General features: G+C 47.1%; 1 protein-coding gene across 2 annotated transcripts in view; it reads right to left on the bottom strand.

The window, feature by feature from the left end:
• PHF12 (PHD finger protein 12) overlaps positions 1-17,809 on the bottom strand; it is a 412,981-nt gene that overhangs the window by 235,327 nt on the left and 159,845 nt on the right. Inside the window, exon 4 of one of the 2 annotated variants that reach the window (XM_078680081.1) lies at positions 1,570-1,993. In XM_078680081.1, the coding sequence (XP_078536207.1) occupies positions 1,570-1,993 (424 nt within the window). The remainder of the gene's footprint in view (positions 1-1,569; positions 1,994-17,809) is intronic. The other variant, XM_078680083.1, reaches the window with a different exon arrangement.

Here is a 17,809-nt window from a genome sequence, read left to right as displayed (position 1 = left end):
TTTTTCAGTGAAGAGTCAAAGTCATGATGTTGAATATTGATCATGCAGACTTCTCTGGGTTACAGAGCTATGCTCTATATTTCTTATTTGATCAATAAAATGTGTTTATTTTTTTTTTTTTTTTTTTTTTAAATAGTCATACAAGACTCAGAACCGGGCCCTATGAGGACATTTACAAGGGGGATCTTGCAATGCATTGCGTGCTTAACTACTCTACCTCTCTACAAGCAGGTGTCTTCTGCACAATGAGCAATGTGTAGCACTCGAAGCATCAACGAGAAGCCCAACTACCATTAGAATGGTGTCAGAGAGAAAACAAGCCTACCAATGCACGTGGATAGAACTCAGATTGGGTCTTCCCAAGAAGTATTCATAGCAGGCATTCATATGCGCGGGGTATGTATTTAAAGTGGGACAACAGGGAGGAAAACAGTAAACACTTAGTCATAAAATGTAAAACACTGGTTACACTTAATACTTCTATCATGTTCATTATTTAACACTAATCTGAAAATCACGCACACATTCGATTTAGAGTCAGGTCTGTATGTTTGCTGTAGAGCAGAAAAGCGTTTTACAGCAGTTACAAGTGATTCAATTGTATTCTTTATTTGCTGGCCAATCAGTTAACGAGTAGTTGCTCCATTATATGCTGGCACCCCCTTGGGGTGCAAGGGGATAAAGAAACGATCAGTGGAGGGAAAGAAGAAACAGGGATGGGGTGGGTGGGAGGAGACTGAGCAAGTGAAAACACAAGCATTTGTGTGGAGTGCTCAAAGACAAATAAAAAAGTAGCTCCTAAAACGGGAACAGTGGAAGCACACAAGTACTTGGCCATGCTCTGGGGGAGGGTCAAACACAGGAAGAGGCATGACAAATGTATGCCATGGACAAATGGGAACGAGGGATATGAGAGCGATATTGGAGCAAACAAATGGTACACCTATGAGCAGGCTGAAGCCCACTGAATTGTACATGTGTCTCTTCGAGACCAAGCAAGAGCGGTCTAGCCAAGACCTAAAAAGGAGGGAAAAACCTTTAGGCCACCGAAACTTCTTAAATGGAAAGCCATCAGAAAATCCCTGACAATGCAACCAAACTACGTTCTTTTCATGAAAGACTTTCAGACAGCCTTTTCAGAAAGCAATTTGTAAACTAGCATGTCACAGTACTCTACAGACCACCACTCCTCAATCACCCTTCCCTTTGGAGTCTAGAGGTCTAAAAGTTTCATTAGTATACAACATCAACTAAGAACAATAATACACATCAATTCAACCATACTTCAATAAGTGCCCTGAAGCGGCTGGAAGTAAAAATGTTTTTGGAACCCATAAAACAGAAAAGTAAGTAAAAGATGACCTTTTTACCAGTGAGTGTGCTTTCTAGTGAGTGCGGTTTAGTTTTGTTAACATTTTCTTCTTCATAATGTAAGCTCTGAAGTAAGGCAGTCTGCAGTCAAACATATCACATGGAAGCACTGGAACATATGTCAGCACTGCATGGAACACAGCTGTGGCAAGTTTGTGGCACATTTAAACGCTATGGTGAGAGTGCTAACCATCTTACCTGTATATGGATGTCCTCTAGCTAACAGTCTCTCACCTGGAAGTGCTGTGGTACAAGTCAGTTCATTTGGGAGCTGAAACTGGGTGGGATTCCGTTCCATTGCAGCAGCAATGAGCAGTTCGAACGGTCGCTTCAGCTGTGGAGTCCCAAAATCTGAGTCAAGCACAGATGTGTCATCGTCCACATCGATTAAGTCCTCATCAACATCATTCTGTTCAGAGTTTTGGGTTTCAGTGCTGGCACTGGAGGTTGGTGTGCCAGGCCGGCTTCCTCTGCGTTCTAAAATCCTGGCCTGGGTGAAAGCTCGGATGCTGCCAGACATGCGATCGCAGTAATCCATATCGCTGGTTGGTGAAGTGGTTCTCCTTCCAGACCGGTCCATCAATCCATTGACGTGGCCAAGTTCCCTCTTCCGTTCTCTCTTCTGCTCAACAGACCAAAGAAATTAAAAAAAGAACATATTAAAACAAATACCCCCATGTGTATAAATCTAGAATAAATCGGGAAATGATGCAGCAGCCCATTACGAATCAAATAGAAGGGCTTAAGGTAGGTAAACATTTTGGGCGTTTTTCATTAACAACCCAAAAGATTAAATATTATGTTTAACTTTAGTGGATAACTGCTTTAAGACGCATCACAAGAACATGCAGCAAGTGCATATACGCACAGTGTTTTTAAAAACTGTGAAAATCACTGACTCTAAGTTTAAGAATGGCTTACAATGGAAACATGCTTGTTTTGATCTTCAAATTTAGCTCTTTTAAAAACTTCTGCTGCCTAAACATAAAAGTGAAAGAGGTCATTGAATGCTTGTATTTATTTTTCGACTCCTTTCAAACCATGATTGTACATATGGTCTCTGTGATGAAGCAGTTCAAAGAAAAATATTCATTGACATTAGCAATAAATTAATGGATGGAGAGACGTACGACCAAGCATTGGTACTAAAGAATGCATAAACCCTCTTATAACAAGCATTTGCAATGCAATAGGTCTCGCATTTACGCGAGTTAGAGCTATTGACATTGTAAATGATAATACCTTTTATTTTTATTTTCATTTTTAAAACATAAATAACAGGTATATTCATTTACAATGCCAATAGCTTAAAGTCGCGTAATTGCGAGACCTATTGCATTGCAAATGCTTGTTAAATGGTGGTGCTGAGTCCAGTAAATTGAAGCCCAGTGCTGCCGTTGCACAGGGTGTAACAAAAGAGAAATTACCAGTACTGATAATACCGCAGTAACATAAATTCAAAAACAGTACATGAGAAAATATTCAAGACTGAATGCTAGTTGATAGCTTTTATTCTTATTTATGATTTCATCACGAGATACTTTTTCATTTTACAAAAACAAACATATAAACAACAATTTCCTGACCAAAATCAGAACTAGGGATGAACATTCATCATCACACTCATATCACAACCATACGATAAACAATCATTCATGGAGAGAAGGGAAGCACTAAATCAGAAAACTACAACAGGTGATAAAACATACAATATTTACAGTATAATACAGTGCAGTATCCACAAGAAACAGAAAAGCCAATGTCTGCAAAAACACTTAGAAAATATTTTCTTCTGGTATATAATCAATTTTGACGTACATTCCTATAGTTAAGTATAAAAATACTTCTTGAGTCTTTTAGAAAAGAGAGATAATGTACGAAAATAATAAGTGATAAGCAACAATTATCAAAACATTCACGCTTATCACTGCAATGACTTGCGGGGATTCTCTTCAGGGCCTTTAGAATTTTCTACACAATTAAAAAGACCAATCTCCACCTTGAGACTATTAATACTCCAAAAATACAGAATGTGAGTAAAGCCCACTTTGCCTGCGGTACTTTTAAGACTCTCAAAACTTCTTGTATTTAGACAGGAGTTGTTTGAGAAATTCTGGGTGTTCACTGAGTGTAGGTAACTGATGTTGATCTTGTGACTACGATTACCTTACCTGTCTGAATTGCGTCCTAATTAATTTTTTCCCCTTTCCTTTTTGTCTTTTTAATTGTGTAGAAAATTCTAAAGGCCCTGAAGAGAATCCCCGCAAGTCATTGGGATTCGAAACGCGTAGGCCCCAGCCATCCTATTGTCTGCTGCAGTGATAAGCGTGAATGTTTTGATAATTGTTGCTTATCACTTATTATTTTCGTACATTATCTCTCTTTTCTAAAAGACTCAAGAAGTATTTTTATACTTAACTATAGGAATGTACGTCAAAATTGATTATATACCAGAAGAAAATATTTTCTAAGTGTTTTTGCAGACATTGGCTTTTCTGTTTCTTGTGGATACTGCACTGTATTATACTGTAAATATTGTATGTTTTATCACCTGTTGTAGTTTTCTGATTTAGTGCTTCCCTTCTCTCCATGAATGATTGTTTATCGTATGGTTGTGATATGAGTGTGATGATGAATGTTCATCCCTAGTTCTGATTTTGGTCAGGAAATTGTTGTTTATATGTTTGTTTTTGTAAAATGAAAAAGTATCTCTTGATGAAATCATAAATAAGAATAAAAGCTATCAACTAGCATTCAGTCTTGAATATTTTCTCATGTACTGTTTTTGAATTTATGTTACTGCGGTATTATCAGTACTGGTAATTTCTCTTTTGTTATGTTCTATGAAGGCTCAGCCATACTGATTAGAGCCAACCCTTAGTTGTTTGTTGGTTGCACAGGGTGGGCGCATGTAAAGGCCGGGTCGGGGGCCCGCATGTAAACGTCGGGGGGCCCGCATGTAAAGGTCTGGAGGGCCTCATGCTCCCAGTGCCCTGCTTTAAGTATCTTTCAATCTTACAGTGACCCGATGTAATCTATCAGGTCACTGTAACGCTAACATTCTTTTCGTCTAATGTGTTATTACGCGTATATCCACCAGAGGTCAGTATACATTAATTCATGGACAGTTGAGGTTTGCTTCAGTCTCTAAAAATATATGTATGTTTTCCTGAAAGAATGGTCTGAAAATGTATTATAAATATGAGGCATATGTGCGCATTTTTTCAAACCCTGCAGTAAGGTTCTTCCCATATATTTAACTCTCAAATCTTCCATTCCTCGCTGATATGCTTCTTTCTCTGAACCTGGGGTGGGTAAAACGTGCAGAGCGGAAGGATGAGGAAAACGGTAGTTGTTGGTTGTTGTATCGTCGTAGTGAGGCCTCGTTTTAACAAGGAGCACTGGGCCCTGCACAACCATGCAAGCCTGCACGCTTGGGTGTTAGCAAAGCTAGCCCTAACATCGGTCCCTTCTAAGTGGAGACCCATATATCTAGGCATAATGTGTAACACATCTTGTGAAGTACGAGCTGTCAGTTCACAGCAGTTCATCCACAAATGTCACTAGTTAACTGTATATTAAAACGGTTAGAAAACGAGGCTACCTAGGGAGCAGGAGAGGTATGCCCCACCAATCACTTTCACTAGGGAGCATTTATGGTATAACACAGCAATTGTTCTAGTCCGTGCAGAGCAATGAAAGTGCCACTCTTTCAACAAGTAGAATAAATCCTGCCTCAGCTGCGGGGGCGCGCGCGCAGCCGTGGACGGCGGCTGCGCGCGAGCACTGGCACGCAATCCTGGCGAGAAGCTCCAGTGGCAGGGCGAGGAGAGCGCGCATGTACGGCCTCGTGAGAGGCAGTGACGGCACGCGACTGACTTGTTGGGGGCCTGTAGACGACTGTGCACCTGCCCGTCCTTGTGCAAGACAGTCTGCCCAGTGCTCACCCTCATTTGGCGAACGTCACCATGGAGCGCGAAGACACGCCGAGACGAGGTAGGAAGGGGGGGGGGGGTTCTGTGTGTGCGTGTGTGTATGCGCGGCGGGGGGGTCTGCATGTGTGTGTGTGAGTGTGTGTATGCGCGGCGAGGGGGGGGGGTCTATATGTGTGTGTGCGTGAGTGTGAGTCTGCTTCCAAGGAGCCATGGGAGACAGGAAGCGCGCGCAACCTGATCCCAGTTCCAAGGTTGCGCGTGCACCTCACTTGTCTGTCTCCCTTGACTCCTTGAAAGCCAGAATGATTGCAATAGAGTCTCGGAACGACAGATTGCTTCGCAATCTGTTCGCAGTTCCGAGACCTAATAAAGGAGATAGTGAGTCCCTTTTTTGGTTAAATAATGAGACCTAGGCCATCCATATAGTTAGTGTAGAAGATATGTGTAGAAGATTGAAGGTGTACATTGCAGATGACTGATGACAGAGGTTTTTGCCAGTGGTGAAGTACTAGAAGAAATCTCTGCCTAGGTTACTCAAGCATTTGTCAGAAGCAAGCTAGCATATTGTCTTCTCACATATGCGGCGATCTCCCTACATGTAAATCTATGTTACACCAAACCTCAAAGCAGAAATGCAGAGAATGATCTGAAGACTACTGAAAACATAGGTGAAGTGATAAGGATTTTTTTCTTCAAAAACTTGCACACAATAACAATCATGATATAGTAAGTATAGTTGACCAACATAGGTACCCAATCACAGGATTTCAGAAAGAAATCTACACATAGAATATGGAAAGTTATGTGGTTTATTTGCAAGGCGGATTACCCTCACATTAATATTATTCACATGTCTCCCCAACTGATTATCTTTTGCCGCTGCTGATTAGAAAGGGACATGAAACCTTGGCTACTTTACTTCTAAATTGAGCGTTCTTGCCCCCAACTGCAGGAACGCAGGGAGTGTCCCGTTCAATGATGCCTTGAGAGACTGCTTAAATACGATTGAGAACACAAAGTTTACACACTTGAATCGGTGATCCAACAAGATGAAGACAAGCTGAAAATGAGAATGCATAGAGAGCAACCAGTACTTTAGGACGCAGAATAGATTAGCAGAGCTGAGGTAATAACGAAGCTACTCCACAAAACAAGAAAGCTCTCAACACCAATAGTTTTAAGTGCTACAATGCCACTATGTATCAGCAAAGTCTAGTTCATACAAATTAACATTTTTCTTCAAGAGGTCTCAGCTGTCTCGAAAGGAACTTTCACTTTGAACCAGTGAGACTTCACGCTGGCAGCTGCAGCAGTCTAGGCCAGGAAATCAAGTACAATAAAAATATTCTGAGGGACATAACCAGAGCAAAACAATGCTACCCACAAAGTCTACATACACCCTCTGTTAGTCTTGCGTTATCCCGTACAGAATAGCAAACAGACTCTCCCTTTCGTTATTTCAAGTTCCACAGCAACAATATCAAAATGCATAATGGTCAAGCCTATGCATTAAGAATTGAAAACAAATCAGTTTGTAGTGTGTCCAGCGTAAATGTATATATTTTAGAATTTTGAAAAGTTTCTCCATTTCACATTCTGCCCCTAGCTATCTATGTGGACAGTGCATTAAAAAACTGCTTTATTGACAAAGCAGTCCCAGACATGATGGTCCTGCAGGCCACCATCTTTGGGAGTGCCAGCCATTCCCAATGAAGTCACGAATTGCGACAGCCTCATTAAAATGCATGAGACATGCAATTTGCGACCTCATTGGGAATTGCAAACAGTGTCTCTGACACTGTTGTGCATTGATGTTTGCGACTCGCAATTTAATGCAATTTGCAAGTCGCAAACATCAATGGTCGTACATCTGGCCCATAATCAAGCAGCAGATTCCTTACCATAGAATTTACTAGGCGTCAGGCTGGATTCGGAAGACGTTTGTTTGAGTCATACCCTTGTGCGCCGGTAGGTGGCGTCGGTCACCTTTGCATGACTGTCATATGCGCCAGAAGTGACGTCCGTGTCATCTATGTAGGTGCCACGTCGGTACTATTCACAACTTTCCGCGCCAGGAGCGCGGAGCCATGAAATGCACGGACAGTGATGTGTTTAAAACAACCAGGGCACTGAAAGGAATCAGTCCTGACCCTGAAAACCTGTCCGGAGCATGGAGAAGATGGGTGGGTCAGTAAGGAATCTGTGGCAAGATTAGGTCTACCAGATAAAGCGTTATCGAAGGTAAGTAACCTGTCCATCTGATATAGCCATCTAACCGAAGAATAGATACCCCAGCAATACCACCCCATAGGAGGGACTGCAGACAAGTTTAGACCAGGAAGTCCTGCAGTACAGAGCAGCCAAAAAGGCCATTCCTGTGAACTTCACTGCCCGGGCAATAGTGAGTGTGTACAGTGATGCCCCTGTTGCTGCCTGTTAAATGTCAAGGACTGTAACACCACGTTGCAAGGTTGTGGTCGCAGCTTAGATCTGATGTAATGAGCTCTTAAGCCTTCAGGAGGCTGTTTCCTGGCCACAACGTGGCAAATTTTGATGCAGATGATGACCCATCGCAAGATGGTCCTCTTATGCACCCCATGGCCTTTCTTTGATGCAACGTACCTTACCCCAAGAAGAGTTGATCTTCCACCTGGAACTCTTTAGTGCGGTCAAGGTAGAACGACAATGCTCTTTTTGGGTCTAGATGGTAGAGTTACACCTCCTCTTTAGAGGGGTGTGGAGGAGCATAGAAAGTGGGAAAGGTGACCGACTGTCCCACGTGGAATATTGTTACCCCTTTCGGTTGGAGGCCTTAGCGCGAAGCACTAACTTATCAGGGAAGATGGTCAGGTAAGGAGGCTTGGATAACAGTCTGCATTTCGCTCACCCTACTGGCAGAAGTTATTGCCAAACAAGCTATTTTGATGGAAAGCATCTAGAGGGGCAGGTGTGCAGAAGTTCGAATGGAACGCACATCAGAAAGGTGAGAATCAAATTAAAGATCTCACTGAGGCATGATGAATGGTGCAGGTGGCAACATATGTACAAGTTCCTTAAGAAATCTGTTTACAACAGGGAATTTAAATAAAGAGCGCTGATGTGGCAGCATCAAGAAAGCAGACAAGGTCGAAAGGTACCCTTTAAGAGTGCCCAGAGCAGAGCCCTACTGGGCAAGGGTCAAAATCAAGAGAAGGACTTGAGAGAAGGAAGCAGAAAGAGGATCAATAGACCGGTCTGTACAATATTTTGCAAATGTCTGCCACCTGCAGGCGCACACAGTCTTGGTAGAGGGACGCCTGGCTGCTAAAATCACATCATAGACTTCAGGAGGAAGATCGAATGCTGTCAACTGCCGCCACTTAATCTTTATGCAAGAAGGCATAGAGCTGATAGGTTCCGGTGAAGGACCCTCCGCTGCTGCTGCGACAGAAGATCCTCCTGTTGGGGCAGCCTGATTGGAGGATCGATGATCAGTTGGAGAAGCTCAGGATACCAAACTCTCAGTGCCCAGTCTGGAGCAACAAGAATGACTTGGGCCCGGTCGCTCCTGATCTTCTAAAAAACTCTGGCCATGAGTGGTATTGTCAGAAAAGCATACAGGGGGCCTGAGCTCCACTCAAGATAAAAAGCGGTGCCGACCGAGTGCCGCCTTAGATGTCCACCGAGAATGCGCAATGTCAGCAGTTTTGAGCGCTGGAGTTTCCAACCAAGGATCTCCCCACTTCTTAAAGAGATCTTGCGTCACCACTTCATGGAGACTCCACTCGTGATCCGCTAGACATTGACAGCTGAGTAAGCCTGCCCTGATCTTCAGGGAACCTGCCAGGTGTTGAACCACCAGGGATATGCCCTGCTGTTCCAGACATTTCCAGAGACACAGAGCCTCTTGACAAAGGGTCCAGGACCCCAGCCCACCCTGTTTGCTGCAGTACCACATGGCGGTAGTGGTATCCATGAAAACCTGAACCAGCTTTCCTTTGAACCAGCTAGCCCCCTGATCCCCACCTCTCCCAGATGCCAGCCCCATCCCAGGAGTGACATCTGTCACTAATTTGTGATCTGCTTGGGGAAGGTAGAGGGGTCTGCCTCTGACCCAATCACAGTTGGTCAGCCACCACTGCAGATCCTCTGCAGTTTCCTCCGAGATCTGGACCATTTTGGAGATTCCCCTGATGCTGCGCCCACTAGAACTTCAGGCCCCACTGCAAAGCCCACATATGCCATCTGGCATGTGGCACTAGCAGGAGACCATGAGGCCCAGCAGCCTCAGAGTCCGTATCCTCGAAATCCACGATAGAGGCTAAAAAATCAGTATCGTAGCCTGAATATCCTGAACTCGCCATTCGGATACATAGGCCCAAAACTGCACTGTGTCCAGAACAGCTCTGATGAAAGGAAGCGTCCGAGAGGTTGTCAGGTGTGACTTCAGCATGTTGATAGTGAACCCCAGCGAAAGCAGAAGATTCACCCCAGAGCGAAAGTTGTTGAGATAGTGGAAAACTGGCACCCCTGATCTGCGACCACCACCATCATCATTCTTAGCAAGCATCCGCGGGGCCCTGTTAAGGCCAAAGGAGAGCACTGTGGACTGAAAGTGCTCGAGGTTTACTGTGAACCGCACGTAGCACCGATGGGCAGGCAGGACGGGAATGTGAAGATAGGTGTACTGCAAGTCCAATTCTAATATCCCGTCTCCGGGGTCTAGGGCTGACAAGACCAGAGCATGAATGAGAATTTTGAGCTTTGGCTTTTTGAGGAAGTAGTTGAGGGCTCGCAGATCTAGAATAGTACGAAGGCTCTTGTCCTTTTTCGGGACCAGAAAGCAGCAGGAACAGCAACCACGGCCTACTTCTGGCACCGGAACCCTCTCTATTGAGCCCTAGGCCAAGAGTCTGGACTTCCTCCTGAATCAAGTTCAGGTGGTCCTCCGTCAGCCAGTCTTAAGTCACAGGTATAGCAGGACGGGTAGTCTCGAAGGGGAGGGAATAGCCCACTTGTCAGATGTGATATTTTGTTAGTGGTGGAGGTGATGGCTGATCCTACCACCAACCAGCCAACCATTGTCTTGAAGGGCCGGACTAGGAGGGTTTAAAGGCTGCAGGGGAGAAGTGGACCGACTCGATCTCAGGCTGCCTGATCCACAGGGTCGAAAGGAGCCCCACCCTCGACCGCGCAGAGGTTGCTGAACTTACGTGGTCTTGTGGCTGGGATATGGCTAACCTGGCTGAAAGCCCCTTTCGTGGCCACAAAGGGGCATAGAGCAAACAGGGGACAAGTAGTCACCGAGAACCCCAAGGACTTGGCCGTAGCCTGCAAGTCCTTAAAGTGCTGCAGGACCGTGTCTTTCTCGTCTCTGAAGAGACGGGTGCCATCAAAGGGCATGTCCATAAGGGAAGCTTGGACATCCCCAGAAAAAAACAGAAGTTCTCAGCCAGGCATTGTGTTGTACAGCCAATGACATTGCTCTGCCCAGCGATACGGTGGTGTCAAGCCCACAGCGAATAGTGAACTTTCCTACATCTCTCCCGTCTGATGCCGCTTGGGAGAGAATGGCCCGGGTCTCCTCTGGGACCTGTGGCAGCATTTGCGCAACCGTTTTCCACAAGGAGTGTGCGTAACTGCCACACAGGCATGCAATGTTCACTCACCGCAATGCAAGGCTGGCGGAAGAAAACATTTTCTTGCCCCAACATTTCAGCTTCTTGGATACCCTGTACGGGGGTGCGAAAGGGAACGCGCCTTGTGAGGTAGAAGCTTGGACCACTAATGTCTTGGGAGGTAGGATGGTGGTACAGAATTTTGGGTCGCCTGGTGCAAGGTGATGGCAACGGGCGATTGTCCTATTCACAGGAGATGCTGAGCTTAGATCCGGTTCCCAGAAGGACATCAGTAGAGGACTCGATGAAAGGCAGGAGGGGTTCCGAAGACGGGAAACGTGGGTGCAGAACCTCTATTAAGATGGTAGTCTTTACTTCCACGAAGGGAGCTGAAGGTCCAGGCCTCGGCTGCCCTTCTCACCACCATAGCATATGAAGCTCCCTCCTCCATAGCCACGGTAGGAGGAGAAAGCATGCCAGAATCTGGGGAGGTATCCATTTCACTAGCCTCACCCAAATCCACATACCAGTCCATTTCGTGCTCAGACTGGTCTTGTAAAGGGTCCAGCGACCCCTCCCACTCCTTCTCCATTTCTAGCCCTTCAGAATAAGGCTGAAGAATCAACCTAGGACCCAATGGTGCCGTCAGTGCTAGAATCGGAGTCGGTAGGTGCGGATCCGGCCCTGGGTCTTCGGGGATAAGAATGGGGCTGGCGCTAGTGGTGCGGAGGCCGCCGCAGGGGCATGGCCTGCACTGGTCCAGATCTACCACCGGATCCATTGCGCAGGGCCGGTCCCAATGGAGTCCCCTCAGCCTCTGGTGCCCGAAAGGCATTGCAGGAGTGTCAGGTCGCCCAAACATGAGGCATATGGTATCATGGAATTATTTAAGTTGGACGAGGGTCGCTCGAGCTCCTAGAAAGACAGAGAAGCGAAGAGCTGACCTAGGGGCAGGTTCGCCAGAAAGGGGCTTACATCGTCAAGACTTTTCCGTCACATCTGTCGATGGATGAGGAAAAGTTAAAGCATGCTTCGACACTTTGTGTTTATCTCTCTTACCTGACCGACCCAACAACTTCGAGGGGGAGGACTTAGGACGGTGGTTCCCAAAGTGTGCGCCGCGGCACCCCGGTGCGCCGTGATGAGAAGCCAGGATGTGGCTCCTTTGTGCTGAACAGGGAACACCAGCCTTCGCCCTCTGCATTTAAATGGCTCAATTAAGAGCTTGGTGCGGTTACGGAGAGTGCTGTGGACATTGCTGTATGGTTTGTTTCAGAGTTTAAGCACTGGTCTTTGTTCCTGAATGAACGTCTTACCCTGTGCATTGTGTTTTTTTGTTGATGGTAAATACAAGTTATACAAAGCTCTGGTGCTTTCCATTTTACTTTCCCTTTCGTGGTGTGTGGCGGTTTCCTTTGGAGTTCCAGCCGGGTGCGACTTGTGTCATAAATCAGAATTACATTGTAGGCAGAAATAGCTTTGAACACGTTCTTGTGGCTGACAGCACGGCAGAAAAAGAGTGGGAGAAAGCTGTCAAAACAGCAAAGGTTGTGTTAAGAATTACTGTTGCAGAGGTGGATTTCTGCAGTGGGGCCAGTACACTTACTTCCGGTTTGGATGTATCGAATAGAGGTGGACAGCCTCGAATAAGTGTGATAGCAAGTGTTCAAAGAAACGGATATTTGAAAATATAGCTTACAAATATTTTTGTGGCAAATACTTTTTGAGGGAAGGGTACTCAATTGTTTTTATTCGCAAGGAAGCAGCATTACCGTGAGGTGTCAGAGCGCTTTACATAATAACCAGTTGTGATACATAAGGACTTAGGATTACATGCGTTACATAAAAGATACAAGCAGAAAAAAATTGCAAATGTACAAGTTATAAAGTCACACAGGGAAGAGACAAATATAAAAAATTGCAAATGTACAGGTTGTAAAGTCACTCAAGGAAGAGATACAAATGGATAAACTCTAAGAGTCACATAGGAATGGTAGAGAGTACAAAGGTCTACTGCGGTGGTTCCCAAAGTGTGTGCCGCGGCACCCGGGTGCGCCGTTAAAAAAATGGTGGGGAGCCACGGCCCGCTGCCAATTAGGTCAAGGGAGCCACGGGTCAAAAAAGTTTGGGAACCACTGGGTTAACGGATACGTGTTTAGATTTTAGAGCCCTGTAATGCCCCTCGCTGTGCAGGTGGCTGTCAGGCGTTCTACCTACTTGGCTAGGTTAGCGGGTGCTAGGAGCACAGGGCCAAGGCGAGGTGTGGTCATTGTTAGGCATGCACTAACTCCAGTCTGTAATCAACGTGGTTGTGGCTGGCAGTTATGCTGTACTCTGGCATGCCCAGTGTTAGGGGGCGGCGGGAAAGCCATGTTACTCGTGCTTAATTGTGTTTGTGGGCAGTGCTTAGATAGGTTGGATCAGGCTGAAGTACGAGCATGTTGTACAGAGGCAATTAGCAGCTGAGTATGGTTTGAAATGTTGGTGCAGTGTGAGTGTACTAAACACTGTTCTTGAATTGGTTGCTTGCAAGACAAAAACATTCAACCCATTTCTCTTGCTCGCTCCTCAAACACAAAGCCCGGACGCCCCACAAGTGGTGTGTAAACAAAAATTAAACTGAAAACACGCATGGTGCGCAGAAAATAGTTTCCTTTTATTGTGTTTGTGGGGCATGAGCAGTGTTTAGAATCATCCGAGGCAGTGCTCGGACCTTCCTCTCGACTGGAACCGTGAATGAGATTTTTGGGGCAAACGGTGTGGAGCTAAACACCAGGTCGAAGCAGCTTTAAGGACTGCTCCCTCAAACCCTTCGGAGCCACTGTCCGGCAGTCAAAGTGGTTGAGCACCAGAGAAAAATTAAGTGTAGATCCGCCACCGATGTTGCGCGATGTCAGGTGCCACACTGTGTGAATCCAGAAGTCTTCAACAACATTGAGGACAAACCTACACACCAAAAATCTTTGACAAACTGTTAAAAAATAAAAAAAGGAAAACAGCCTTCTGAGGAGTGGCCAACCATCATGGCCGACCAGACGTAAATCCGATCGGCTCTGCGCCAGGCCCACCCCTAACTATTATTACTAAGGTACTTGTGGTCCCCAAATCCGGGTCACCCAAATGATTGGGTCGCTTGGAGATGTGAGGGCCCTCTGGTGACTAGTGTGGAGCCAGTGAAGATGTTCGCTTCTGTTGCTGTGGCCCACTGCGCAGCCCAAAGTGGCTGCTCGCAACGAGATGGAGAGCTAACTTGGTTGAGTCTGTCCCGGAACCGCGGCTGAGCCAGACAGGGGCATCACAATGCCCCCCCAAACCCTGGAGACTGCTCTTGGCCGCCTTAAGACATCACCTGGCGGAGGGTTGAGAGCGGTGGACGGACCGACCCACCTAAAAAACTCCTTAAATGCAGAGGGGCGCCCCCGGTGCAACTGACGTCCGTGAGCACCTCCCATCTTAACCAGGGACAGGTGCAGAGGAAAGCGGGGGGCGCCCCCTAGAGCATAGCGGTCCCACGGGAGTGGCAGCGGTCAGGCACCTTTGTGAGACCTCGTGGAGAAGCCGCAGGTGGTGGTGACCGGTTCCCTGTGGTGGCCCGACCCCCAATGGCCTCCTAGCGCATCAGCGGACAGTGGGACTCTGGCTGCTGTCCACCAATCTCCCATCTGGCTTGATTCTGAACAAAAGCGGACTCCCGGTCAGCGTTAGTGTTGACCAGAGGAGCCCCCACGAGGTCCTGTGCTGTGATGAAGCGGGGGTAAAGAGCGGGGGTAAAGGGGTAGAGGGGAGGCCTCTGGCGAAGGCTCGGTTGGTTTGTCGGGGGTGTGACCAGTCGACGAGGGGCTCCCCTAGACAGGAGATCAGCGGAGGGCTGCACGTGGGATCGACCCTTTGGCAGAGCTACAGGCAGCCTTTCACAGGGGCTGCGTTGCATCTTAAGCGGGAATACGCTCCTCGCCAGCAAGACATCCTCATACCCTAGAGGTCCCTACTGCCAACGCCACGGTGTACTCAACATTCACGTCGGAACCATCTCTCCATGCCCCCGAAAAAGGTGCAGCCCGCAAAGGTCTCCAGCTTCTTTGCCCACTCTAATAAGGGGTCAGTCAGTGAGGGAATGGCAAGGTCGAACTTCATGACCCTCACGCGGGAAGATCTAATGGCCTCCCATTGTGAATTCAAACAAGAACTCAGAGCTGATCTCAAGGCGGATATGGGGGCCTCATTGGAGGCTTTTACGGCTGAGACGGGGGATGGCTGGTGGCCCTGCAAGCAGATGTCAATTCAGTTGTTGCCCGCGCTCTTGACCTCAAAGCAAAATATCAAGACCCGGAGGACCGTGTGAGGCCGCTGGAGGCCCACTCTACTGACTTACGTGCTCAGTTAAATACCACAGTGCTCAAATGTCAAGACCTTGAGAACCACTCCCGTCGAGACAACATTTGTGTGAGGCCCCTGGAGGAGGGCTGCGAGGGCCCAGATCTGGAGGCCTTCTTGATGGGGCTTTTCTCGACGGTCCTGAGATACGCTGAGCTGGAGGTTCGCCTGGAGATAGTCCACCAGGTGGGGCCGAGTGTTCCAGGCGATGCCAGGAGGCCCAGGGATGTCTTCGCAAAGTTCAGCTCTTTTAAAACAAAAGAACTGGTCCTTCAGAAAGCACGAACCCTTGACAAGGTCTCTTTCCAGAACACAACGTGCACTCTCTATCAGGATGTAGCCCAAGCGACTCTTGCACGACGCCAGCTGTTCCGGCCGGCTACAACAGCCTTACGAGACACCAAGATAAAGTACAGCTGGACTTATCCCTTTGGTCTAGATTTTTCTTGAAAACAGAAACTACCACTGCACGAACTTGGAGGAGACGGCGTCTGTTTTGGTTATCGAGGTGCCTGCCCCTGCGCGCCCATGGCCGCCGGGAGAGGCCTGGAGGCTGCTCCACGGTCAAAGAAGCAGGGAGGGGGGGCCCTGGCAACAGCAGGGGAGAGCCGGCACCAATACTACAGGATAAGAGGGTCATGGGCATCTGTTGGACACATGCAGTGTTTCCTACGAGGTGTCTGATCAGCACTTTGGGTAATTGCAGAAACTTGAGCACCATGTTAATCAGATGGCGGACACAGACTCTTCAGCAACTATCTTGGGCATTGAAGTGCCAACCACAGCACACGCGACAAACGAGAGGAGGGCGGAAGCGGCGACTGGTCCGAAGAAACAGGGGGAGGGGGGCCCCTGGCTTCAACGATGACGATCAAGAAAAATCTCTGTGGGTTGATGAACCCCCGGCTTTCTAGAGACTGAAGAGACTTGTTTTGCCACTTATGCCAACACGATTAGGAGAAAAGTTTCAACTCACGATGTCGACCACAACCACCAAAGAGCCGGCTAGCTACTGGCTTCTACTTCTTTCAACATTTACGGAACTGATAATTGGCCTCGGCAGCGGAATTTGGTCTGCCCCGGTTTTTGCTTGTAATGAGGTTCTCGTCTATGATCGAATACCTTCGAGAGCAAGTTTTTGACCTAAGTTGGACATGGTTCACCTTTTTCTTTGGGTTTTTTGGTGTCACGGTCTTCCTTATTGTTTTTGTTTTTATATTAGATTGCTGATGCAGGGTGGAGGGAGAGTTGGAGAATTTGATGGGCAATGTGCGTGGGAGAAAGGGGGGGGGAGCTGTCCTGATATTGCTGACAAATGGCGGGGTTTAACTCTCTGACATGAATGTCAAGGGGCTTAATTCCCCGAAAAAGAGGCAACGGGTCTGGGAATGTTTACAGGATCGATTTTGGAAAAGGGGGGTGGTGATGGACAGAGTTTCTGAATGATGCAGAATACTCTTACCAAGTCAAGAGATCATGGTTTTAATCCATCACCGTTTTTTAGCTCAATGCACCATCCCAGCTCAGAACCTGGCTATATGCAAATTAGTCTGTTCCTGTCCCAGAGCATGCTGGGAACAGGGCAAACCAAACTACCAAGCCAATTCTTATACTGGTAAGGAAACAAGCTTCCGGGGACCGGTTTCTGGCATCACAGCCTTCTTCGGCCCGGCTTGCTTGAATCCTGATGGTGCAATGAGCAAGGGACTCACGTCTGAGCATACCCTCCCACACATAGTGTGGATAAAACCGATTTTGGAAAAGGGGGGTGGTGATGGACAGAGTTTCTGAATGATGCAGAATACTCTTACCAAGTCAAGAGATCATGGTTTTAATCCATCACCGTTTTTTAGCTCAATGCACCATCCCAGCTCAGAACCTGGCTATATGCAAATTAGTCTGTTCCTGTCCCAGAGCATGCTGGGAACAGGGCAAACCAAACTACCAAGCCAATTCTTATACTGGTAAGGAAACAAGCTTCCGGGGACCGGTTTCTGGCATCACAGCCTTCTTCGGCCCGGCTTGCTTGAATCCTGATGGTGCAATGAGCAAGGGACTCACGTCTGAGCATACCCTCCCACACATAGTGTGGATAAAACCGATTTTGGAAAAGGGGGGTGGTGATGGACAGAGTTTCTTAATGATGCAGAATACTCTTACCAAGTCAAGAGATCATGGTTTTAATCCATCACCGTTTTTTAGCTCAATGCACCATCCCAGCTCAGAACCTGGCTATATGCAAATTAGTCTGTTCCTGTCCCAGAGCATGCTGGGAACAGGGCAAACCAAACTACCAAGCCAATTCTTATACTGGTAAGGAAACAAGCTTCCGGGGACCGGTTTCTGGCATCACAGCCTTCTTCGGCCCGGCTTGCTTGAATCCTGATGGTGCAATGAGCAAGGGACTCACGTCTGAGCATACCCTCCCACACATAGTGTGGATAAAACCGATTTTGGAAAAGGGGGGTGGTGATGGACAGAGTTTCTGAATGATGCAGAATACTCTTACCAAGTCAAGAGATCATGGTTTTA

Source organism: Lissotriton helveticus, chromosome 3_1, assembly GCF_964261635.1.
Source record: "Lissotriton helveticus chromosome 3_1, aLisHel1.1, whole genome shotgun sequence".
Lineage (NCBI taxonomy): Eukaryota > Metazoa > Chordata > Amphibia > Caudata > Salamandridae > Lissotriton > Lissotriton helveticus.
Note: the sequence above shows the minus strand (reverse complement) of the source record. Positions and strands in the feature narration are given on the sequence as shown.